The 27,958-nt window shown below is 40.4% G+C and overlaps 1 protein-coding gene across 2 annotated transcripts in view; it reads right to left on the bottom strand.

Annotated features, from left to right (window-relative positions):
* The window catches only part of Adk (adenosine kinase), a 398,197-nt gene that overhangs the window by 75,329 nt on the left and 294,910 nt on the right, over positions 1–27,958 (bottom strand). For both annotated transcript variants that reach the window (XM_021182427.2, XM_021182428.2), the window contains exon 8: positions 13,148–13,183. In XM_021182427.2, coding sequence (XP_021038086.1) covers positions 13,148–13,183 — 36 coding nt within the window. The remainder of the gene's footprint in view (positions 1–13,147; positions 13,184–27,958) is intronic.

The raw sequence follows: 27,958 nt of genomic DNA, 5'->3' as shown, positions 1-27,958 counted from the left end.
AAGAGAGGCCCATTGGACTTGCAAACTTTATATGCCCCAATATAGGGGAATGCCAGGGCCAAAAGAATGGGAATGGGTGGGTAGGGAAGTGGGGGGCGGTATGGGGACTTTTGGGATAGCATTGGAAATGTAATTGAGGAAAATATGTAATAAAAAATATTAAAAATTAAAACAAAAAAACAAAACAAAAAAAACAACTGTGTGCCCTTCTGCCCAAATGAAGAGCTTTTTTCAAAAATTTTTACTTATTATTTTAGATGTTTACAAAATATGATTATGCTGACTTGAAGATAATGCCAATTTTTCAAAGATCTGGCAGAGAAAAAGAAATGCTAACCTTTATTCTGTAAAGACTTAATTTTCTATAGGAAAGGGCATTTAAAAAACATGAAAGTTAAAGAAAAAAAAACCAGTGAAAAATCACGAGCTTACATTCTTCTTCATGACTTAGTGCCAGTAACCTGGACTTCATTGTTTTTCCTCACCTAGTAATACTCTTTTGTGTTCTCTCTTCTAAATGCTCTACTATAACCACATATACATTTGTTTACATCTATATGCACTTAACATTAAGACATTCATGTTTTTCTTTCTAGATTGTGTGACTTTGTTTAATATTATAATTCTAAGTCCATCCATTTTCCTGCAAAGTTTATGATTTTATTTTCATTTAGAGCTGAAAAATATTTTAAATATATACCAGATTTTCACTACCCATCAATCTGGTGGTAGGCATGAAACCTGGCTGCATTCCTTGCAATTCAAGCAGCAATAAATATGGAGTTGGAAATATCTATATGGTAAGGTATGGGGTTCTGTGAGTACATACATACCAGGAGTGAAATAGCAGTGTTAAATTGTAGTTCTATTTTTATTTTTTGAGGAACGTTCAAATTGAAATGTATAATTGATGTACTAATTTGCACCCGTCACCAGCAGTGACTAATAGTTTTTTCTCTACACCATTGTCAACATGTATAATCAGATTTCTTTCTTATTTTTGACCCCAGATTTGAGGACCTGACCCAGGGCCTTGCTCTTGGTAGTCAAGTGCCCTACCAGTGAGCTAAATCCTAATCCTGTCATCCGATTTCTTGATGTTAGCCATTCTTTGGTGAGGTGGACTAGGGATGCTGAATTTAATACCTCTAAAACTAATTATTGGGCACTGTGTTTCTTCTGTTGAAAACTATGCATTTCCCGTATTTTCATCTAGAAGCTTCAGTTTTCACAGGTCTTTGATCTATTTTGAATTGACATTTGTCCAAGGAGAAAGATACAAACCTAGTTTCCTTCTTCTGTAGGTGAGTATCTGGTTCTTCCAGTACCCCTAGTTGAACATACCATGTGTTCTTTTTTTTTTTTTTTTCATGGCTGAGTGCATAAAAACCCTAAGAGATGCTCACAGCTTCATATTGGCTCTCCTAACTGCACAGAAGTCTACTGAGATGTGTAGAGTTTGGGACTGGGCAAGTTTCTGTTAGAGTGGCTACATTAATCTAGCTTCATTATATATATATATATATATATGTATATGTGTATATATATGTATGTATATATGTATGTATATATATATATATATATATATATATATATATATATATATATATATATATATATATATATATATATATATATATATATATATTGTTTGTTTTGTTTTTTATTTTTTTGGAGATAGGGTTTCTCTGTATAACCCTGGCTGTCCTGGAACTCACTCTGTAGACTAGGCTGGCCTCGAACTCAGAAATCTGCCTCCCCAGTGCTGGGATTAAAGGCATGCGTCACCACGCCCGGCTGCTTCATGATATTTTTATGAGTTCATTAGAATAAAGTAATTTTTGTATTTAAAAAGGAAAAAGAAAAGGGCAATTAAGCATTTGTTGTAGCACATGCCTGCGATTCTAGCACTGGGAAGGAAGAGGTGGGAGGATTGGTGTGGTCAAAGCCATTCTGTTCTAGACAGTGAGTAGAGCTCAGCTCTGTAGAACAGCTATCCAGGTCAGCCTGGATAACAGAAGCCAACCAAACCAGACCAACCAATCAACCAAAAAGAACAAGAAAAGGAAAAGAAAGTTTTATAAAATTACAAGTTATTTCTCAAAACCTTGATACTATTTCCTTGATATTCTTTCTCTTTCTCTGTCTCCTCCTTTTCCTCCCCCACTCTTCTCTGTCACAGACAATGTTCCTCCATGTAGTCCTGGCTGTCCCCCAACTCACAGAGATCCACCTGTCTCTGCCTCCAAAGTTCTGGGATTAAAGGTGTGTGCCATCATGCCCAGCTCTGACCCTGTTTTCACACAGACCATGAAGCTTTGTATCAGTGGTTCTCAACCTGTGGGTTGCCACCCTCTTGGGGGGGTCAAATGACTCTTTCACAGAGGTCACTATCAGATATCCTACATATCAGATAATTATATCACGATTCATAACAGTAGCAAAATTAGTTATGAAGTAGCAACAAAATGATTTTATGGTTAGGGAGGTCACTATAGCATGAGGAGTTACAGTACAGTCATAGCATTAGGAAGGTTGAGAACCACTGCTTTATATGATGAACATTTTAACTTGAAAGACAAATTACAGAGCTAGGTGTAGAGCCTATACCTGTAATTCTAGCACTCTGGATAGTGAGTCAGGATAACAAACAACAAGTTCAAAGCCAGCTTGGACTATGAGAGATGGGGAGAGGGAGAGGGAGAGCAAGGGAGGTAGGGAGGGAGTGAGGAAGGAAAGAAAGGCAAAGACGAAATTTAAAAAAAAGAGGTTTTAGTTTTAAGTCATGTTTTCAACTATTTTATTATTAATTATATTTTTTTCTGCATATGTTTGTATGCATATATATATGCAGAAAAAAACACATGCAAAGAAAAAGATTTAGGTCAGCAAAGCAGGAGTCTCAATAGTGTACAACCATTACAGAGAACACAAAATCTTTGATATTTAAGAAAGTATGACAGCCAGGCATACTGGCATAAGCCTGTGATCTTAGCACGTGGGTTAGAAGTGAAGGCAGGAGAATGGTGAGTGCGAAACTACATGGACTATCTCACTTTTCTGTACTTATCTTAAAGGAGAACAAGTCTGCTCCTTGATAAGAAAATCAATACTGATGGTATTAATGGGCGGCACTGGGAAAGTGATGCAGAGGCGGCGCCCTTGGCACCTTCATGGCCAACAAAATGAGCACCCGGTGCTAATTAATCAGAGCAGCGACAGCTTGCTTCATCCACACTTTCCCACCCGCTGGACCTCGTACTACAATAAAGCTCCTCTTCTCACTCCCAGCCAAGAGAAAGGCAGAAGGATGAACGGGCGACTCCACAAACACATCAATTCATTCATTAAAAAGTCTGAATCCGGGTTACCTCACTTAGGATGATATTTTCCAGTTCCAGCCATTTGCACCAATTGCATGCAAAACGGGATGTCCTCGTTCTTAATAGCTGAGAGTAGTAGATCCAAAAGGACACGCATGGTATGAACTCACTAATAAGTGGATATTAGCAAAAAAAAAAAAAAAAGGCACAAAATACCCAAGATACAGTCCACAGAACTCAAGAGGGTCAACAAGCTGAAGGGCCCAAGTGAGGATGCCTCAGCCCAACTTGGGAGGGATAAGAAAGCAATCAAAGGGGGAAGGGAGGGAAGGACCTGGAAGGGAAAGGGGAACCTACCTGATCTGGTATTGGGTGAGGGAAAAGGACTGAGGCCCTAAGGGCCAGCAGAAAGAATGGAAACAGGCAACCTTGGGAGGTAGGAGGACCAGCAGTCTCAATTAACCTGGACCCCTGAGATCTCTCAGACACTGGATCACTAACCAGGCAGCATACACCATCTGATATGAGGCCCCCAAAACAGCAGAGGACTGCTGGGTCTATCTATGTTCAGTCAGAGAAGATGCACCTAACTCTCAAGAGACTGGAGGCCCCAGGGAGTTTAGAGGTCTGGTGGGATGGGGGGTGGGGACATCTTCGTGGAGACAGAGGGGCAATGAGGAGGTATGGGATATGGGACAGTCAGAGGGTACACAGGGTGGGGGTGGGTGGGAATAAAATCTGGAGTGTAAATAAATTAAATAAATAAAAGATTAAAAAATTGGAGATAGGCTATTAGAAACAATTTTAATATAAATATATTTTACTACTAAAAGATTTGTATGACTACATATAGCTCATATTTCATAAAAGGCAGCGGTTTACTATCTTGAGAGCATAGTCTTATGCAGTATATGTAGTTTTTTAAAGTTTAAAAATATTTTTAAATTTTATTTTTGTGTGGGGACTGGAGAGATGGCTCTGTGGATAAGAGCTGGGTGCTCTTCCAGAGGTCCTGAGTTCAGGCCCCAGCCTCCACATGGTGGCTCACAACCATCTGTAATGGGACCTGATGCTCTCCTCTGGCAGGCAGGAGCACACCTAGACATATGAAATAAAATACAATTTGATCTGTGTGTCTATGTGAATGTATTTCCCGAGGCATGACATGGAGGTCAGAGGACAACTTGTTCTACCGTGCGGATCCTGGGCAGCACGCTTGGGCTGTTGGGCCTGGCAGGAAGTGCCCACTGATTCGCTCTGCCTCGGTTTTCAGTTTATGAATTAGTTCTTGCAACACTACCTAAGCAGGTCTCAACCGCCTCGATTTTAATCGTCACCTTGTTTCAGCCTCCAGAGAAGCCAAGACTCCAGGTACATGCCACTGGACACAAGTAAAAGAAAAAATTTGTGAAGTTTTCATAATGGTGTAAAGAATAAATTAATGTAAGATTCCATAATTTCTTTTTACCAGCTCTTTGGAAAGACATAGCTTACTGTCAGAGTTTGGTAATTTAATAAAATAAACTTGTCTTAAATTTAATCTCATAAAAGTGGTAATTTAAGATTGATATAAATTTTTCATATACAAGCCAAAACCTTTTCTAGATTTACCCAACCCTTTTTCTGGTTGTATCCACAGACACAGTTGATGTCAAATCTTTTCATTGCTTGCTCTAGGATGCCTGTGAGTATATACCTAATCCAAATATCTCAGTGTGCATTCAGGATCAACTGCTTACAAGAGATGACTTCATGTCGTGTAAATCCTTTCTCAAAACTTCAATTTTTATCTTCACAATACTATAGATTTCTAAGCCCACAGTATCTCCCTCATCTTCTGTCTTTTTCTTGCACACGGAAGAGCTTTATAACACAGCAAACCTAGACTTACTGGTGTGACCTCGAACAAGTTAGTAAACGCCCTTAAGGCTCCATTTACTGACAAAATTAAGAAAATATTCAACTAAAAGATATTGGGGCTGCGGGTGTAACTCAGTGGTGGAGTGCATGTTTGGCATGTGCTAAGTCCTTTGTTTAATCCCTAGGATCAAATCTCCCCTTTGACAGTTTTTGGAAAAGGAAAAACCAATAATTGTAATGTGGAGAAAATTGATAAATATTACTTTAACTAATAATCAACTGATATTAAAATTTCTGAACAAAAGAAGATATTTCTATAGTGTCAAAGAATCTCCTCCAAACTATTTATCCAATAGAAAGGGGTAAGCAATAGAGGGTAAACCAATCGCTAACACCTTAGCCCAGTGATCAAGGTAGCATCACCAGCAATAAGACGTTGTGACATCATTTAACTCCCCTCATAGGATGTTTTCAGAAGGGCACACCACTCTGTGGTTTTCCTGTTCAAAATGTACAACTTCAGTCCACTCACAAGAAAACACCAGACATACTCAAATAGAGAGGGTCATTCTACAAAATGAAAGCCATGACTTCCTAAGTGTCAAGGTCACAGACAATGAGGAGAGACCAAAAAACTGCCAAGGACCAGAAGCTGCTAACAACCCATGAGACAAATGTCACACGGGAGCTCCTCTGCTAGACTCTACGACAGAACAGGGAAAACTGAGGCGAACACATTAGGCGGGCAAGGGCGCTTGCAGTCAAACTAATGAGCTTAGTCCTCAGAACATACATGGGTGGAAGGAAAGAAATGACTCCCCAAAGTTGTTCTCTGACCTCCATATGCATGCGTGAATACTTCCACACAAAATAAAACAAGAGACTGGAATATATCCTCTTTACATTTTGCATTGCATATATGTTAATTTTCTGATTTTGGTATTAAACCTTCTGGAGGTGTGACTTATTTAAGATGTTAATAGTAGGGGAAGGTATATAAAATATAAGTGGGAATTCCATTCTGTTCTTGTAATTTTCTAAAACTAAAGTTATTTTACTGTAAAAAGGTGAAGCTAGATGGCAGGCATCTCTGCAATTCTAGCAGTAGGGAAAAAACCAAGCAGAAGGATACTGAGTTTGAGGACAATCAGTGCCACATAGCAAGACCTTATCTTAAAAAAACATTCCCGTTCCATGACCACTCCTATACCCTCGGGATATAGAAGGGTGAGCAAGGAGGATCAACACTGAGTTCTAGGTCACGGGGATCCACAGTGAATTTAAGGCTAGCCTGGGCTATGGGGAATGAGATCTTGTTTCAAAAACGAAAGAAGGCAGAGCTGGAAAGTTGGCTCATGGATGAAGACCACTTGCTGGTCTTGCAGAGGACTCAGGTTCGATTCCCAGCAGCAGCTTGGGGCTGCTCACAACTGCCTGTACCTCCAGTTCTAGGGGATCCAAAGCCCTCTGACCTCTGCAGGCGGTAGCACCCATATAGTGTACAGATACACAGGGGCAAAGCACCACACATAAAATAAAAATAAACAAAACCAAAGAAGGAAGAGTTGTGGAGACGAAAGACCTTAATGTAATTACTGTATGCTAATACAATCCTAATTTTGTTCCTTTTAAAGATTCTTATTTTAATTCTCCCTAAAACTTTCAATTCTGTAAGATATTCCTCTAATCCCTAGAAAGGGACTAAAATTTATTGAGTACTTAAAACTCAACTACAGTATCTAATAAGGAGGAAAAAGATTCCCAGGGGGTGGGGCAAGAGATGAACGTTCAGAGTTGAGCCATGAGCCATTCATTACAGGGCTCTAAAGGGGTTCTTAATGTTAATCTCTCCATGTAGTAGACACTACAATTTCCTCTAACTTACTCAAAAATATTCACAGGCCTTTCCTACCCTAGGCAGTAGGTCTCTTAGTACATCTCCTCTTGCAGATGAAGAGACCGACTTGCAGGCATGAAGTATGCAGATTAAGGTTATAAACAGAAGCAGTACAGCCTGGAATGCTGACCCCAAGTCGGCCCATAGGATTCTCACTGTTTGGAATCACTACTTCCAGGCTACCTGCAGACTTTGCTGCTCTGTGAACTCTGTGATGTGCCTTGTCTATTATCACAAAAGTATAGACTGTTCTTCCCCCAGTCATCTGTTCTGCACATTCACAAGTTAGTCCTGATCTTTCTTTAAAGGTGCTTTTCCCTAGTTGTTTTATACCACAAATTCCAATGTTTAGGTGTTTAGCTACTCATTCATCGTGACCATTCTGAAGCCCAACTTCTACTGCCAGTATGCTACAGCGAGGTGGAGGAGAACATGAGGTCTGTGTGGTCTGAAACAGGTCAAATAGCCTGGTTTTCACCTGTTGACCTGTCTATCTTCCTCTCAAGGGTTCTGGAAGTACTAAATATTCTGGTGACACACTGGAAAGATTTTTATAAACTGTAGCATTTTATAACATGTACAATTGTGCTTTTATCAACTCTGGTTTAGTGCAGCATCATCTTCTGTTATTTTAAAGACTACCCTCTTGGGTCAGCAAAATGTTTTGGGGGGTAAAGATGCTTGCTGCCAAGGGCAATGACCAGGATTTGATCCCTGGGGTCTAAATGACTGAGTTCTGCAAGTTGCCCTCTGACCTTCATGCCCACATTGGGATACATGCCACCTAATAAATGAGTGAACGATTTCTTTTTAAAAAGAACACATTTCTTTCCTTTCCCTCTCTTGTTTTCATTTCATTCTCACCAAGTAGGTGATACAAAAGTTTGAGCACTGTCCCAATCTGTCCCAGCTGTGTCCCACTCAGATATACCATGCTGGGTGATCTGCCAATTGCCAGTCAAGTCTCAGGCTGCCTTCCTCACTTGACTCAACCCAGAGAGGCTGGCCTTGTGGAGCACACAGTTCATTGTGTTACCACTGTGTTCTTTCTTGTTTGGTGGCCTCTGTCCTCTTGTTTGCTCTGTTTGAAGTGTGTTTTCTTGGCTGGTTGTTTAACTGTTTTTGTTTTGTTTTGTTTTGTTTTTGTTTTCTTCTGTCATTGCTAGATAGCTCTATTTGTCAGATTTTAACTTTCTTTTCCTTCTTAAAAAAATTTATTACTGTGGGGGTTGGGGGACACACGTCTTCTACAGCACATGTACGGTGGCTCTGAGGACAGCTTCGCAGAACTGGTTCTTTCCCTCTATCTTTTTGTTTTTGTTTTTTCTGAGACAGGGTTTCTCTGTGCAGCCCTGGCTGTCCTGGAACTCACTCTGTAGACCAGGCTGGCCTCAAACTCAGAAATCCACCTGCCTCTGCCTCCCAAGTGCTGGGATTATTTTTTTATTAATTCTTTGAGAATTTCATGCATACAATCAATGCATGTTGACCATATTCACCCTAAATCCTACCTCTGACTCTTCCAATATCCATTCNTCACTCTGTAGACCAGGCTGGCCTCAAACTCAGAAATCCACCTGCCTCTGCCTCCCAAGTGCTGGGATTAAAGGCGTGCGCCACCACGCCCGGCTTCCCTCTATCTTTTTACTGAGTTCTGGGGAACAGTATTAGAAAATGATCTGATCTGTTTCTCCTAGTCCGTTTTAAACATTGTCTTCCTTTGGGACCCAGACACCCTGGAAAGCACCAGTAGGGCCCGACTTAGGACTTATTTTTGAGACCGTGACAGTTCACTGCAATCCTAAAATTTGTGCAGAATACAAGAACCTAAGTGTCACTTGTGAGAGATCCCAGGGAACCATTACTTCCTGATGATGCCATGTAAATTTTTTCCTCGCTGCTGATCAACATAACTTTTTGAGATGATGTATATGTTTGCTACCTGCACTGTCTAATAAAGTAGCCATCACGCCCACAGGCAATGGGGTCCTAGGAATGTGTATAGGACGGACAGGGTGAGAATGCATTTTGTTTTATTTTTAAAGACAGTTTCACTGGGCTTTACACTGGTCTCCAACCCATGGGTTCCAGCCACCCTCCCGAGTTAGCATTCAGGGTAGTTGGTACTACAGAGCTGCAGGCACTCCTCGCCTTGAATTTTACATTTTCTGCAATGTAAAATAATCTTAACTTGAGCAGCCAAGTGTGATTATTGGACTGTGCAATTCTATACTTTGTCGTTCAGTGTTACAAGGTGATTGAGTCTCCCTGGCCAGAGAAAGGCCGTGACGCTCGGATGTTCTGGGTAGCCAGAGGCTGGGGGAAGAAGGGAAAGGGAATAAGATCACTTTGTTCCCCATGTGGAGAGAGCATTATGCCTTAGACACCTACAAGAGAAGGAAAATCTTTGCTTGGAGTCATGCTGAAAAAAAAAATGACTCAATGGTTTGAATTCCTTCCAAAAATTGGCACATATTTCTGTTGCGGAGACAATGAAAATATGGAGAATAACTAAATTTAGGTTTTGGAGGTATTTTCTTCATTTTATTTAATTCCCATCAATTTATGACAGTTTTAAAAGGCTTTATAATGAAGCCTGCTTTTAACTACCTTGTTTTTATTTAGATTTTTAACAATGTAAACCTTTCATCAGTTCAGCCCAAGAAAGGGAAGACTTAACAGCACACTGCAGGCTGAGCCGATTTCCAGAATAATAAAAGGCCGCACGAAACTCTTTACCAAGAATTGTCATTTTAAATTCTTAGCAGGTCTGTCATTTAAATCGGGCACTATGCAATTTTCCATCACCTATGTAGAAAAACCCACTCTCCTGCCTTGTGCTCTGCCTACCTCCAGCTTTTATCTCCTTCTCCAGCGCTCTCCTAAGCTGCTGCTTCTCACTAAAAAAATGCCCAGTTCATCTTAAAGATTAAAGCTTTTTTTTTTTTTTTGAAAAGATTATCTAGAATTTGCAGAGAAGCCCACCAGGGCATCATAAACAACGCAGCTGAGGGTCTTTCCTGATGAGTAGACACAGGTTATTTTAGAGGAGTCAGGCTGGCCTGTCAGATCACCTATGGCAACACTGTGGTTCTGGGAAAGGACGGGGAATAGTAACAGAGACTAAGGGAGTGCGGGGGTGCTGGCAGGAAGGAAGGATGCTCGCCTCTCTGGTCTTTATATCACTCCACTTGCCTTGTTCTTTCTTTCGTTTCAAGGTGCACCAAATTCAGAGCCAATATTAAGGCATGAGAGAGAAAATACAAATTGCTAAGATAAAGTGACTTAGTCTTGTTTTATTCAAGAGTACTACACTTTACACCTATGTTTTTGTATTTTCTCTAATGAAGTGAGAAAACTTTAATGACATTATAAAAATCATTAGATTTTTTCAGACAGCATTGCACATGTGGGTTGTATTTTTATTAACAATCCTGGCTTGAGGCTACTCTATTCATGGCCTGTATGCATTCTGCACTGCTAACTAATGCTTTTGGGGCACCGTAGAGGGACATGTCGAGACACTGTGTGCTTTAATGAATCTAACACAGCACTGTCAGCATCACTGGCAGGGCTGGGTCTGTGTGTCAGAAGGTAATGTGGTAGGTGAGTATGATAAGTATCATTTTGCTTACTTGCCCTAATCCATTATGGAAGACTATGACAAAGGGAAACAATTTTCAAATCAGTACATAGGAACTATTGAAAGGTTACTATAGTGCTGGTCAGCAGGAAACAGAGAATGCAGTTTGTGGCTAAGACTGAGTGTAGACCAGGTACACTTCGAGCAAAGAGCTCAAGAAGAAATAAAGCCCTTAGTAGGCTTACTATCCTCAAAAAACCTCACCTGAGCACTAAGGAACTGCTATTTTACTATATGTATGTGATATGCCTATCTGCAAAACCAATCACGGAACCCAAATACTTTTGTTTAATGACAACACAGCTAACTGACAGGTACAAATTTATATTCTAAAACCTCTTATTTATGAAGTATTTGAGTTTATATTTGAGAATATTTGTTTTTAGTAAAAAAAAAAACTTAGCATAGTTAAAACTTTATGATTTAAGATAGCCTACCATGTATCCCTGGCTGGCTTTGAACTCACAGAGATCTGCCTGTCTCTGCCTCTAGAGAACAGGTATTATAGTAATGTACACAATCATGCCTGGGGGTAAAACTTTTAACATTAACATATGTTCTCACAATCAAAACACTTGTTTTAGACGTCTCTCTGTGTGTATACATGAGTGCTAACTCCCTAGCCTCACATTAAAAATTATATTAATTTAGTGTATGTGTTCACACATTTTTCAAAGCTCTAGTGTGGAGGTCAGAGGTCACGGCGCCTATATCCAATAAGGCATTTGGAGGCCCCATATTGCATTTGTGAACATTCTTCTGACTCCATCCGGTCTTATACAGCAGTTGTCAGTTTGGGAAATTAATAAGACAAACAACATTGGAAATGCCTTTCTACACTACTTACTTCTACAGTGACTCAAATGTGGTAAAACAATGAAAGCAAACTCCTTTTTTTTTTTTTGAGACAGGGTTTTTCTGTGTAGCCCTGGCTGTCCTGGAACTCAGAAATCCACCTGCCTCTGCCTCCTGAGTGCTGGGATTAAAGGCGTGCGCCACCACCGCCCGGCGAAAGCAAACTTCTAAGAAGTCAATGAATATGTCATTTTCCTATGCTTCAAACGATTGAGGGAATTCTTAGAGACAAGCTCACTGTCTTCCTTTATGATGTAGAGGAACTGTTTCTGGCTTACACAGTCACCACACATGTATATTATTTTGTTTCTCAATGACGAATCTGCTTTTAATCCATTTTATTAATAGGTGTATCACAAATTCACATTTCTTTAAGGAGCTAAAAGCTTACACAGTATTGTTCAATCAACATTCAACTCAGTTTCTATGTGTGGTACACAATACTGAGTATGCAAATAAGGGTAGAGTTACTAAATCTCAATTACATTTATTTCTATCGTTACAGGAGTGGGGTGGCTCAGCCGATAAAGGTGCTGCTGCCAAACCAGACGACCTGAGCTCAATACCCACACCCACACGGTGGAAGGGAGAGAACTGATTCCAGCAAGTTCTCCTCTGAGCTTCACACATATACTGTGGCAGGCAAGTGCCCTCCTAACAAATAAATAATGTAATTTTAAAAAGTTACTCTAGTCAATATTACAAGTTGATGTATAAAACAGAACATCTGACATTGTTCTGGCTCACTACCACAGCCATCAAAGATTCATAAACTCAGTTAATTATCTGTCACTTAACCTGGGTTCATACTGAAGTTAGTGATTCCTAACAGTCAATTAGAAGATAGTATTATGCAGACAGAAACATGGTCTTGACTGTATCTTGATTTTGCCAACAACTACCACATGGAGTTTTGAATCTTGACAAGATTGTCCTTCTATTAGGTAAACAGAACTGAGACCAGAAAATTAAGGCTAATTATCAATATTTTCCTTACAAAAAATTATCTGATGCTATTTTTTAAAAGATGAAAGGGAGACAAGACTCAAATAAGAAGCTCATAAGCAGGATAGAAATTAATCAGCCCTAACAACTGGTAAGTACAACCTTTGGAGATTTATTTGCATAACGATAATTTACGGGCGATAGGGCTGAACTTATTTCAGTGACATTATAGCTCACTATTCTGTCTTGCCCTAACACTGCTGCAGCACTGAATTCTTATGAAATGTAATGCAGCTAATGAGGTAGCTTTTTAACTGAACAAACTGACAGGCCCCATATCTGCAGAGGCAGCTTGAAACTGTGCCCAACCTCTTGGCTTCCCAAGAGGCTTTTCAAAATTCAATAAATAACATCTGTAGGCGATGTTGGGTGCAGACCTAGCAGAGTGCGTCATAACACTGTGCTGGCAGAACAAAGAAACCATGACGACTGCCAAGTTTCCATGGCAACTGCAGCGAGGCTCTGAGAGTATAATAGCACATCAATCACTGTCCAAAAGAACTTCATTATCAGCTAGAAAAAACCTTTAGGATCTGTTTAGTGTGCAATTGTGGGTTAACTCACCTCAAAGCCTTGCTCTCTAGCAAAAGTGGCAGCTTCCTGAAAAAAAAAAAAAAAGACAGTTAATTATAAAGTGCCAGATAATGAAGAAATAATTCATTCTGAAACTCATTCAGTCTTCTTTTTACACAATTATCTCAATATACTCACATAGATTAATTTTTATTTTTACCCCCAAAATATTTCCTTTTTGTCTTGGCATGAAAAACAATGGGCCACATGGTGTCAACACACTTCACAAGCCAGGACAGGGAAGATGCTGCGTGTGTTTTTACAGTGGCTGCCAATGAGTTCAGGTGTTCTGACCTCACTCAGAAAGGAAAGACATTCACTTGAAACCCAAGGACCACGCTGGTGGTTACACATGTAATTAAAAGAGTACTTTTCAGGAAGCTCTTCTGGAGATGAGAATGCCTACTAATAGATATATAGATGCTGGAAACAATTATTTCCCAACCCCGTGATGAAATTTATAGAGACAGGGATCACCAGTGGTTGTTAGAGTCACTGAGTGATAGGATGACAGGGAACCGGTTCTTCCCATGGAATCAAAGCAGCACAGATTACATGCTGGCCACGGGGAGCAAAGTGTAACTTTAGAATGGAAGGGACCAAGCTGTCATCATTGTAACCCTGTGGTCAGTCCTATCCACTAGCATCCCTCATAGTGGATAGTGGGATTGCCAAACGTTCTGTGCCCCAGATACGGAGAATGGAGTTCACGGTATCAACCAGGATATATTCTAGCCAAAATATCTTTGCACCAATTAACCAAAAGCTTAGTTCAATAACTTATATTTATGAGAAAATGAGAGGAACAAATTAAAGGAGCAAGTGAACGAATCTGTAAGGTGGGCACATTTATAAAGCAACTAGTAATGTTTCTTTAACTAATGGCAGCCTCAAAGATAAACTGGGAAGGGAAATGAACAAAACCGGCATATGACTGCATCTTATTTTAAACCAAACCAGCTGTGAAAGGTGTTTCAACTGAGGTAATCTGAAAATCAGAAGATATAAGGGATCATCAGTTTGATATTAGGAATGATCAGTGTGACAAGGAAATTGTCTTTAACTTTTAGGGCTGTGTCCAGGAGTATTTAAGGGTAAAATGCCACATACAAAATCTGTAACTTGGAATTCTCTGCGAGAACAAAAGGAAGCGAACTTGACAAAACATTGGAACCTAGGTCCAAGATATAAGGGTCGAATGCTTCCACTCTCTATACCCCTCACCCCCACCCTCCTGGGGTCTTGCTATATAGCCCTGGCTGGCCAGGAAATGCTATGCAGGCAAGACTAGCCACAAACTTGTATAGGTCCACCTGCTTCTGTCTTCCAAGTGCTGAGATTAAAGGTTTGGGTCACCGTGCCTGGCTTTTTGTCTAAGAGGAAAAGGTTACAAAAGTAAACACCTAAAAGAATGTTTCAAAATTTTAATACACAAAGTTCTTCTAGCCTTTATATGTATGAGCACAATTTAATGAACATTATGATATATGCTAATGCTTTTCTAACAGGCTACTGAAAGACAAAACAAACCACCCCAAACCAAAAAAAAAAAACAAAAAAACCCACCCGTATCTATGTAACTAAGTCCTTACGCTTTCACTGTTTAGCTTGTGCATGCATTTTAATTTTAGGAATGATAGAAAATGGAGGCAATATTACTTTTCATTTCTACTTCCCTCTTGAAAGTGAAAAAAAATTGCAGACAACTGTCAAGAGTCTCTACATCTTAACTCACATTCCTCCAAAATTATCTTTGCCAAGAGATATTAATAGAAGAATGGGATTTGAGCCCGAGTGGTGAGCAGATCCAACTCAACTAGAACGACTGCTGCACCAAGCCATGTAAGGCAGAAAGTACAGCCAGTGCCTTTAAAATAAATGTGGACAGTTCCTCCATGTTGAGGGAAATACTAATTAGGAAATACATGCATGTACTTATGGTCCACTATACTAATAACAGATTTAGAGAACCTATACTTTTGGGGTGTGGAAAAGTCAAAATGCGTGATTATAGATCAACAGTGGAGTTAACAGCAAGTCTTAAGCTGAGGGTTGATCCCCTCATTCACTAGAGAAATAGCAGGCTGACTAGTGAGCCACAGTTGACAATGACACACACACGTGCACCACACATACACACACACACACACACACACACACACACCCCACAAACCCTTGACGAATGGCTCAAGTAAGCAAGGTTACTCTCATTTCAATTTCCTTACAAAACAATGTTTATAGTTCACAAATAATATTTGCTGGCTGAGATATAAAGTCAAGTGACAAGGTTGAAAAGATATCAATGTGTTGTTTTCTAAGCCATCATAAATTTAAGTAAATGATTTCTTAGACGAATAATGCAACTGAATAGCTCTGGTGAAAACTACTACTACGCTTACTATTATTTTAGATTTATGTGTGTTATGTATGAGTGTTTGGTCTGCATGTAGATTTGTGTACCATGTGCATAGTTGGTAGCCTCAGAGATCAAGAGAGGGCATCAGATCCCCTGGAACTGGAGTTACCAATGGTTGTGAGTTACTGTGTGGGTGCTGGGAACCAAACCTGAATCCTTTACAAGAGCAGCAAGTACTTTTAACAAGTAAGCCATCTCCCCAGCCCCTAAGAACTACTTTTTATGCCCAGCCTGGGCAACAGGGAATTGTAGGACACAGGGTGGGGGTGAGGGGGCTTCAGGGTCATTAAAAGAAAAGGAACCTGAGGAATTAAAATTGCTCTATGACAGAAAGACTGCAAGTCCATGCAGTAGTTAAACTGAGGCAAGGAGCAGTACTGGGAACCAAACCCAGGCCCTCAAGGTGCTAGAAGTGCCACATTACCAAGTTAAATCCCAAATCTGGAACACTATTTGTATGGAAAAGGTTTTTAGGTAGCACAGGTTGGAGTGTGGGGATCATAGAAGTGTGTCACCATGCATGGCTACATTGTTTTAATTTTTAATGCCAGCTTTTTTGGTCATATACTAATAAATTAGCTGCAACTTGGTAAATTACAGAATAATGGCAAGAATATACTTATATATAAATTTTTTCCTTTTAGACAAGAGCTCACATTATATAACCTAAGTTGATCTGAATCTTGGTATGTTGTCTGAGCTGGCTTTGAACTATCTCTGTTCCAGCCTCCATCTCTCAAGTGCTGGGATTTTAGGCTGTGTCACCGTGCTTGGCTTCAAATCATTATCTTGTAAGGAAGGCGTGCCTCAGGACATTTCCACATATGTAAACAGTTGCAAGCACCAGCACATTTCTGGCTTAGGATGGACATTCTTAGGAAAAGCCAACTCAATTTTCTATCTTGGTGCCTCTTCACACAGGCTTGCTGAGCTGTGCCCTACCATCAGAACAGCTAAGTCCTCGTTCTGTGTCTTAAAATGATCTTATCATCTGGCTTCCTCTCACCTTCCTTTGATCTTGGACTGGAGCCCCAAGTCACACCATTAGAGCTGGCAGCTGTCTCACATCGCTGTGGACTCTCTCACACTAACCTCTGATCTGAAGGTGTTTGTAGATACAATGATGGAAAGGCATTTATTTTTCCCCTCTTAGCAAAACAAACAAAACAACAGAGGGGAACAGGTTGACCTAGCAAGAATTTTAAGCAGGATTTTTGCTCTCAGATTCACCACATGAAAGAGCAGAGAGAAAAGGTATTAGGTCAGAAAACAGGGAAGGAGTGAGCACGGGTGGTGGGTAGAAAAGTAAGGTAGGTTCCAAGTATCAGGAGTGATTCCAAGTGAACTGATCACACTAAATTGAAAAGGACTTGTTAGTGTGCCATTGCCGCGAAAGTGAGAAAAGAAAACAAGCAAGTCCCCATCTGTGCTGCCCCAGGGCGCCTCCTCGTACTGAGTTTCACAAATCTAATGAAGCAGTCAGGTTAAAATCCAGCCACGGAGTGGCTGTGACATGTGGGGAGCAGCTAGGGCTAGATGAGAGAGGCAGGGCGGTTCCTGATGCAGGTGATTATCCTTGTGATAATCATTGGATTTACAAAAGGCTCCCCATTTTACATCTGACATAAAAAAATCACAAAGGAGGAGGGATTAAGGAGATAGAATACTGACACGGAGGTTTGCCTGCTCCCCTGAGTACAGCTCCTCCATTCATGCATGGCAAGCAGCAACACGAGCAAAACCAAACAGGCCTGGAAGTGGGAAGAGTCTCTGATCAGCCCACACCTCACACTGACCCTTCCTTCTGTCTCCATCACTTCCACCATTATGCTATTTCAGAGACAGGTCAAGTTCTCAGAATCCTTTATCTTTTGCAATGAAGGAAATGCATATACTATGTCTTTTGTAATAACAGAGCCTTTTTTTCCCTTCCTGGGATGAGTGTGGTCAATGAAACGAGGCATAATTAGCATCTTCCTGTTGTCCACACCAAGCAGCTTAGGACTGACAGAGGCTCATGGGTTCACCACCCAGGCTAGAAGCATGGTGATCAAAAAGCACCAGATAAAGATTTTGAAGTGAGGTTTAAAAAACATCAGCAAGCTATTATTAAAAAAGGACAATCCTAAGCCAGGTGTAATAACACATACGCCTTTAATTTCAGCGCTCAGGAGGAAGAGGCAGGCAGATCTCCACGAGTTTGAAGCCAGTCTGGTCTACACAGCAAGTTCAAGGACAGCCAGGGCAGAGAAACTGTGTTTCTAAAAACCAAAGCAAAGCAAGCAAGCAACCAAACCCACAACCCTCACACTCCCAGAGGACAATCCTTAGACTGAGAGAAAAGCAAGTATATGTTTGTGAGCACAAAAGGCAATAGTTTTTTTTTTTTTATCATCAACTGATGAGAAAACTCTTTTTATTTTATCTAATGCACACAAGTTCTTACTTAAATAAAGCAGAATTAATGGAATTGATATTTAACTAAAACTACAATCTGTTCATGCTCATTTCAATCATTTGTAACCAGTTATTATAGAAATACAATTTCTGCATATTGGTCTGAAATCATTAGAACTTTCCAAACTCAGGTATTATGAGAAAGGTTTTCCTTTTTGTTTTTGTGGTTACCTAGGATTTTCTACGCAGATGGGGATGACCATTGACCTACATTACTATCATAGCTTACGACCTTGACCCTTCTACATCCTGTGCTGCACTCCAAGACAATGGGCCCAAGTTAGAGCTACCATCTGCTTGTTACGTCCTGCACCTGCACCTCAGACATGAGGGGTCCTGGGTATAAGCTGAAATGGAAAGGGGAAGGAAGGCTCAGGTTAGACCCTCAGACAGCAGCCCACTCATCTGAAACACTAGTCCAATAACACTGCTTTGTTGTTACAGACAGCAGAAGACTCAAGGGTTTGGCAGTGTGGCTTCACTGGGAGCAATCTCCATGATCCTTACCCCAGACCTGGAGAGGAAGATACCCAGGGAGAATAGGGCGCTGGATCAATGCCTCTTTTTCACATCATTCTCCTTTATCAGAAAAATATTAACTCCTAAATATGGATTTAGACAAAGAGCATCTGTTAGGACAAAGGGCTCCAGCTGTTGCAGATCTTAAAATGATAAGAGATGAAAAAAATACCACTCTAGGGTCAAATAGATGACTCTTTTTTTTTTAATATTTTTTATTACATATTTTCCTCAATTACATTTCCAATGCTATCCCAAAAGTCCCCATACCGCCCCCCACTTCCCTACCCACCCATTCCCATTCTTTTGGCCCTGGCATTCCCCTATATTGGGGCATATAAAGTTTGCAAGTCCAATGGGCCTCTCTTTCCAGTGATGGCCGACTAGGCCATCTTTCGATACATATGCAGCTAGAGACAAGAGCTCCGGGGTACTGGTTAGTTCATCATGTTGTTCCAACTATAGGGTTGCAGATCCCTTTAGCTCCTTGGGTACTTTCTCTAGCTTCTCCATTGGGGGCCCTGTGATACATCCAATAGCTGACTGTGAGCATCCACTCCTGTGTTTGCTAGGCCCCGGCATAGTCTCACAAGAGACAGCTATATTTGGGTCCTTTCAGCAAAATCTTGCTAGTGTATGCAATGGTGTCAGCGTTTGGAAGCTGATTATGGGATGGATCCCTGGATATGGCAGTCTCTAGATGGTCCATCCTTTCATCACAGCTCCAAACTTTGTCTCTGTAACTCCTTCCATGGGTGTTTTGTTCCCAATTCTAAGAAGGGACATATTGTCCACACTTTGGTCTTCATTCTTCTTGAGTTTCATGCGTTTAGCAAATTGTATCTTATATCTTGGGTATCCTAAGTTTGGGGCTAATATCCACTTATCAGTGAATACATATTGTGTGAGTTCCTTTGTGATTGTGTTACCTCACTCAAGATGATGCCCTCCAGGTCCATCCATTTGGCTAGGAATTTCATAAATTCATTCTTTGTAATAGCTGAGTAGTACTCCATTGTGTAAATGTACCATAATTTCTGTATCCATTCCTCTGTTGAGGGGCATCTGGGTTCTTTCCAGCTTCTGGCTATTATAAATAGGGCTGCTATGAACATAGTGGAGCATGTGTCCTTCTTACCGGTTGGGACATCTTCTGGATATATGCCCAGGAGAGGTATTGCTGGATCCTCCGGTAGTACTATGTCCAGTTTTCTGAGGAACTGCCAGATCAGAAAATGGAAAGATCTCCCATGCTCATGGATTGGCAGGATCAACATTGTAAAAATGGCTATCTTGTCAAAAGCAATCTACAGATTCAATGCAATCCCCATCAAAATTCCAACTCAATTCTTCAACGAATTAGAAAGTGCAATCTGCAAATTCATCTGGAATAACAAAAAACCTAGGATAGCAAAAACTCTTCTCAAGGATAAAAGAACCTCTGGTGGAATCACCATGCCGGACTTAAAGCTTTACTACAGAGCAATTGTGATAAAAACTGCGTGGTACTGGTATAGTGACAGACAAATAGACCAATGGAATAGAATTGAAGACCCAGAAATGAACCCACACACCTACGGTCACTTGATCTTTGACAAGGGAGTTAAAACCATCCAGTGGAAGAAAGACAGCATTTTCAACAAATGGTGCTGGCACAACTGGTTGTTAACATGTAGAAGAATGCGAATCGATCCATTCCTATCTCCTTGTACTAAGGTCAAGTCTAAGTGGATCAAGGAACTTCACATAAAACCAGAGACACTGAAACTTATAGAGGAGAAAGTGGGGAAAAGCCTTGAAGTTATGGGCACAGGGGAAAAATTCTTGAATAGAACAGCAATGGCTTGTGCTATAAGATCGAGACTTGACAAGTGGGACCTCATGAAACTGCAAAGCTTCTGCAAGGCAAAAGATACCATCAATAAGACAAAAAAACCACCAACAGATTGGGAAAGGATCTTTACCTATCCTAAATCAGATAAGGGACTAATATCCAATATATATATAAAGAACTCAAGAAGGTGGACTCCAGAAAATCAAATAACCCCATTAAAAAATGGGGCTCAGAACTGAACAAAGAATTCTCACCTGAGGAATACTGAATGGCAGAGAAGCACCTGAAAAAATGTTCAACATCCTTAATCATCAGGGAAATGCAAATCAAAACAACCCTGAGATTCCACCTCACACCAGTCATAATGGCTAAGATCAAAAATTCAGGTGACAGCAGATGCTGGCGAGGATGTGGAGAAAGAGGAACACTCCTCCATTGTTGGTGGGATTGCAAGCTTGTACAATAGATGACTCTTAAGGCATGATGACAACACCTCTTGTCCTTTTTTTCTAACCAGAACCTACGTATAACATTTTCTTTATACAAATAGAAAATTCAGACCTCTTATTCTGAGGCATGATGCTTTTTTGAATGGCTTTCTCTGCAGTGACAGGCAACATGGGAAGAGTGTAGGTAGGGCTTAGAGGAAAAAGATACCAAGATCCAGTTTTACAGCCATTTTGCTGTGTAGCAAGCTTTCAGCTCATCTATTAATTCAATTTTGCTCACTTTGGGCTAATACTAATTTTATTGGATTATACTAAAAAAGTGGAAACATTTAACGTAATACTGCAAAGACATTTTGCCTGCTGAATGTAAGTTCTTGGACAGTTCTTAAAAACTAGAAGACCTAGAATACATCCAGTGGCCTAGCTTATCTGAAAGTTGTGGGCTGCAGCAGAGGGCTTCAGGAATCTCTGACTCTGGTACCCAGATCCTTGGACAACCTTTCTTAGAGTATGGGCTTCAGCTAGTGACTTGCTTCTAATAAATGACCAAAGAGATGCAGTGTTTTGTTCATCCTCTTTAGCCCATTTCTTCTCTCTCTATCTTACTCCATTTAAGAAATTCTATACTGTACGGAGCTCATGGAGAGGAAAATGACCATTGTGCAGTGAGCATCAGAGTTTTTACAACAGACATTTCAGCAAGGTGACCAAAACCTGGGGTTACACTCTAGTTAGTCCTATGACAGACTCTTAATCACAGGTACCAAAACTTCAAGCAACATCACAGTGTGGTTGAAGATCAATCACAGGGTAAGCAAATAATGGAAAGAAACTTTGGATACGTGTTTTTAGAACACTTCTGGATAGCTCAGTAAGGTTAACCATGTCTTTCTAACTGGGAAATGGCCTGTACAAAGAATTCCTTTTTCTGGCATCAGGTTTTTCAATTTCCATGTCATATGTTATTCTAGGTTGTGGCACGCTTACCGAGACTACAGTAAGATTTTTAAGTAGTGCTGGAATACTCAGGTGAGAAAGACATTGAGTTAAATAAGTCTAATATCACTGTGAGGTCTGTGACAGCTGTGGCCACGATGAACCTCCAAGTTATACTGGAATTTAGTGATGAATACCTGTTGTTTCTTTTACACATCACGTACGGCAGAATATAAAGACAGATTGTTTAAGATTCTGAATGTTATCTTGTGCTGTTCTTCAGATGATGAACTGCATTTTCCTTGTGCTATCTATAAAATCACTTATACATTTTCATATGCAATTGCATTAGTGCTAGCACTTCAAAAATTTTATTATTACCAATGAGGAAAAGTTTTAGTTTATAAGAACGTGAAGGCTGGAAAGCTGTTAAGAAACATCTGAGCCTGGGAACTACGCTTAAAAAGAAATTTCATTCACAAAAATGTCTGAACTGGCTTTTCGAAGAATATAATGTATAACTTTTTGGAGATTTCCAACCTGTGCTCTGACATTTATTACCATATGCTTCCTGTCTGCAGAATGCTGAATAGAAATATTATTTAACATTTATTGAGTGCCAGAAACTCTGTGGGCCAGTGTGTAACTATAAAGACAGACATGGCCTCTGTCCAACAGTATATAATAAAAACTAGATAGCCAGTATATAAATTATGCCTCTATTAATGAAACCAAAAAAGCATTTAAGAGACAAAACACAAGCCAAAAAATGGGCCTTAGTTCATGAGCTTTAACCCTTTCACAAAGTGAAACTCATTTTCACAAAGCCAACTAATTTCACTGTTTTAAAAGAAAAAAATATTTCATTTTTACCTTGAAACACATTTAAATTGAAGTTAATAGGAATCTCACCATAATTTAAGCCTGATTATCTACCAATGGTAACTTTTAGAACAATGTAAGTGCTTGGGTGTGTATACATGTGCGTGAGTGAGTGTAGGGGCCAGAGTTTGATGTCGGGTGCCTCTCCGTGATGACTCCCTCCACTAACTTTTTGAGACATAAGCAGACTCTCACTGAACTTGAAACTCATCAGTGTGACTAAAATGGCTGTCTAGAGACTCTGGGTTCAGTTTCCATCGCCTACAGCGTGGCTCACGAGAACTCGCAACTCCAGTCCTGGGGGCTTTCTCTTTCCTGGACACTTCAGGAGTCAGGCTCACACATGGTGCAAATACATACATGCAGATAAATACTCATACATACAAGATAAAAATAAACAAATCTTTAAAGAGACAGATGAGAGGACTGCCAGAGAAAAGGCTCTTGGAGGTATAGGTATTTCGTCTCATCTAAAAGGACAGCGTGGGACTCACCATAAAGGCTTAAGCAATCTGATTCCTCACTAAACGCCAACATTTTCCTTTGTCTCAAGTCCTAATAAGAAGTTACTTTCATTTTACAGACAGGAGTGTAAAGGTGTGGAGAGATGAGAGTATGCCTGAGACTGCAGAGGTCACGAGTATGAAGGATGGCACTAGATTTGGGGCTGACAAGATGCATTATTAATCTGCATGTAGGACACCCATGTGCATGTGTATGGATGTGAGGGCTGGGGCATGCCATGGTGCATGTCAGAGGTAGTTTCTGGGATAAAAAATAGGTGAAAACGAGACTTTGCTGATGTCTAAGAGTTTCGTATTGTTCACCCTTTCCTAGGAAACTTTCTCAGACTTGATTGCATATCTTCCTCCACTTCCTGTATTCTGTTTCTTCTCCTTGCCTGCATTTGCTAAGTGTCCTCAAGAAAAGTGACTCAGCTTTTCATCGGTTCCCCCTTTCCATCCAGTGGGATGGGCATTGGTGGGAGGTGGATTTCTCGTACTCTCTTTGTCTGATATCTTCACCAGATATCCTGCTGTGCTTTCTGAGTCCTTTTGACAAGTCCCAAATTCTGCCACATCCAATCTAAACCTTCAAGACCCAGGTTTCCAATCCTTCTGCCTCACAACTAGGCCATGCTTGTACTTATTCTTGCAAGTATGAGTGCTGTAGTCTACCGTCTAGGTACTGGTATGAGTATCATCAGGTTAGAATGTATCCTTGTACACAATCGTAAAGTTTGTCTTTGCATACAGATTTTTTTACTATTCCCTTACATATGCACTATGTGCCAGTCAAACTAGAATGCTTGCTGCTCTCTACCATGCCCTAGGCCCTTTTCCTCCTCCATGCTACCTTGCACATGTAGGCACTAAATGAATTAGAATACCTTCAACCACTCTTGTCAAACTCCTACCCATCCCTCCAGGGTTAGTTCAGCCATCTTTCTCTTACTGGAAAGCATTCCTGCATTGTTCATGAGTGGCTTCTTGCAGTAAGGATTCTGGTCAAGTTATAAAAGCTGCTCAGACTGGCAATCATGAAAACATGGTTATTTGTACAGATAGTTTATCTTTCTTACTGGACTAAATCCCTAGTGCAGAAACTCTTTTTTCCATTTGCACTAAATAGATAATAAACCCCCGTTGACTTCCCAAATGATATGGAAAGCAAAGACAAGTCCCCAAACTGCCACATTACATTGCTATGAGCTCTTGTTCTTTTCTTTTTTAATGTCTTTTTACTTCATGATTCTTATATATATATTTTTAAGACAGGGTATCACTATGTAGCTCAGGCTAGCCTAAATTTGATCATAATCCTGTCTTTGCCTTTCAAGTCACAGGCTTACAGTTTTATTTCTGTCTAAATGAATAAACAAATCAGTTTCTTGAGAACACACAGTACAAAACAGAAAAATGTGCATTAGAATGGGTTTAGCTGGCAAACGCAATGTCTTTGCTAAAAAAGTAAAAGGCCATTTGACTTTTTTATAGCTGTGACTTAGAAGCTTGGAGAGTCGCTGGGTTGCTGTGTTTTGTGAGGGTATTTCTATAACCAGCATTTCCTGCTATACCTATAGCTGTCCTGCTCTTGAAAGCCACTCTGAGGAATTAAGGTATATGGTTTGCTTCCAAGTACAAAATCAGGGGAATAGATTTTTCCATAAGAATGTTAAACTCTGAGTTTGCATTATTATAATTACATTTTCAAGGTTGCATGCAGGCTAGACATTTTGGGCAGACAGTGAACACCAAAGAGAATAAGGATAAAGATTTGTTACAGAGGTAGCAAAACATAACAACACACTGAGCTTGGTGTGGTGGTTTGAACAGGAATGGCTTCATAGGTTCACATATTTGAATGCTTGCTTCCTACTTGGTAGAACTGTTCTGGAAGAATCGATGGCTTTGTTGGAGAGAGTGTGACTGAGGGTGGGTAGTGAGGCTTGAAGAGCTCAAGCCAGGCCGCCCAGTCTCATTCACCCTGCCTCTCACTTGTGGATCAGATGGAATCTCTCAACCACTCACTGCTCCAGTGTCATGTCTGCCACCATACTCCTGACACAAAGTTAGCGAGCCCCTATTTAAATGCTTTCTCATTTTATTTGCCTTGGTCATTGTGCCTCTTCAGAGCAATAGAAGAGTGACTAGGACACAACAGCTTTGTAAAGCCATTTTACTTTGTGTGTGTGCATGTGCATGTGTGGAGCCCAGAGGGCAACACTGCATTTCTTTTCCATTTGCCCCATACCTTATGCTTGAGACAGTCTTTCAGTGGCTGGGACCCTCAGATTCAGTTATACTAGCTGGCCAGCCAGCTCCGGGATCTTCCTAGTCTCCCTCTCCAGTACCAGCATGATAAGAACTTTGCTTGGCTTTGTAAATAGGAATCTGAACTCAGTTCCGCTTGCTTCCACAGGAAACAGTTTACAGACGGAGGCCCCTTACCACTGCTGTGGAGACTGAGTTACCAGTACATTCTCTTTCACAGCGATGGCCTTTACATTCCCACTGCTGGCAGAGGATAGTGATCTACATTTATTTTAAAAAGATGGTAAGGTCAAAAAAAAAAAAAAAAAAAAAAAAAAAAAAGAAAAAAAAAACAAAGGTATTATTGAAGTAAAAATGATAAACCAAGGCTGGTAGTGCAGCTTAGCAGCTAGTGAGACACTAGTCTAGAAAATGATAAACAGTTCAGGTAGCGAACACTAAGCTTCAAGACCTGTTCTATCTCAGATTTTCAAAAGCATTCCAAATCACTGAGTGTTACCAAAGAAAACTTTCTGAACAGTTGTGGAATGAAATATGAACTCTAAGTAATATCCTCAAAGTAAAATACATCACACCCATACTATTCAGTGAATATTGTACTTAGAGCTAGTGTTGGACATTTGATGAGTACCCCCACTACGCTATCACCGGGACAGAGTTAGCCCTCATGTGATGCTCCACAGGCATGGACAGTGTTAACGTAGACTCTCTTGGCTATAATGACCAGGTGCTTTATTTTTTATTTTCTTGCAGTATCTGTGGTAAGAATAAAGGAAGGTAGCAGTAATCATTTTCCACCTCTTTATGAATTTTAGTAATGGACAAACATATAAGATACCATTTATTTCTAGTTATATGACAGTCTTAAGGGTTCCTTCGATTAAATAAAATAAGAGAAAGAAAATAAAGATGAAAAGTAAAAGTAGGGGTATCGGATTTTTAACTTAAAGGGAAACGACACAGGAAGAGGTTGAAGTCTAGAGGTTGAAGTCTAGAGATGTGAGTGAGGGTACACGTGCACTGTAGGACACATGTCCGAGTAAGGTAAACACGTGGCATGTAGGGTCCATGTGGAGAGAAGAGTGAAAATTCTTCAACAACAGATGAGAAAACATAAACACAAACCATTTTAAGCAATGATACATAAAACCACCAATTTTCATAATATAAACAATGACTTTCAGGTGAAAATCTTTTCTAACTCTGAAATTCAGTGACCATAAAATGGACATTTTTCGGGGGTGGGGTGGGCTTTAACAGTCATAGATAATTAAGGAGGGTCCCCTAAGGAAAAGTCTACAGATTAAGAAATAACTGGCCTATGGTATTAATGAACAGATTTAAACCCTGGTATCTATAAAAGGTAAAATAATATCTTAAAAGATGGCAGGAAAAGACTCATTACTTCTTTCTAGAAATCAAAACACAAGAAACCTTTCTCTTCATTCATGGATTCTTGAAACAAACTCTTGCCAAGAAAAACAAACTGCAAAGTATGGATGCTGGGAAATATGAATCATCACCGGCCTTCAAACTTACGTTTAAGAATTAGGTTGCAGTTTGAAACAATGTACTGACACCGTGAGGTTTAAACACAAGCTCCGTAAGAATCTCTAGCTTCACAGATGGCATCAGAAGTAGAACCGAGAGCCATGTGCTGGAGGGATGCCTTAGGTGACATGAATTGGAAAAAAAAAAAAAAAAAAAGACCAAGGAGGCCAGAGGACAACAGGGGAGAGGGTCACAGGAAAAGGCTGAGGGTAGACACTGTGGCAGTGTGGAGGCAAGTCCTCATAAATTCTACATTGTGCCTTTCTCATTTGATGGGAATCTCAACGCTACAATAAAAGATGGGGCACCTGTCATTTAAGAGGCAGAAATTATTATAGGAGAACTTTGTGCCAGTTCTCGAGAAATTTTAAAACATAGAACTTGGAGCCACATGACTATGACTTACAATTTGCCCTTTATTCCACAATCAATTTGGATTTTATTTAACTGTCGTTTAAAAGTTTTATTCCATTTTAATTTTAATCATATCCACGAATCTGAGAAATAAAACTGCAAGTGAGGTCTTATTACATGCATTGTTATACGTCATGAGAGCCAGGCTTATGCATTTTTCCTGTTAGGAACTCTTTAAAAGTCACAAGAACCACAGGCAGCAATCTTAAACTGTTGGAATCCAGTGTGTTGCTTACTTAGCTGTTAAGGAACAGTCATGCCAATGCTGTTTGCAGGCAAATGCTACAGGCAAATGCTAGGGATATGACACTACTCCAGGAGAATGCAGACACGCTAGCATGCCACGGCACCGGGCAGGCTGTACTGTACGATGGTGATCTCACTCCCATGCCACGGCACCCGGCAGGCTGTACTCTATGACGGTGATCTCACTCCCATGCCACGGCATCGGGCAGGCTGTACTCTACGACGGCATCGGGCAGGCTGTACTCTACGATGGTGATCTCACTCCCATGCCACGGCACCGGGCAGGCTGTACTCTACGATGGTGATCTCACTCCCATGCCACGG

Source organism: Mus caroli, chromosome 14, assembly GCF_900094665.2.
Source record: "Mus caroli chromosome 14, CAROLI_EIJ_v1.1, whole genome shotgun sequence".
NCBI classification, from domain to species: domain Eukaryota; kingdom Metazoa; phylum Chordata; class Mammalia; order Rodentia; family Muridae; genus Mus; species Mus caroli.
This window is presented reverse-complemented; position numbering and strand designations above follow the sequence as displayed.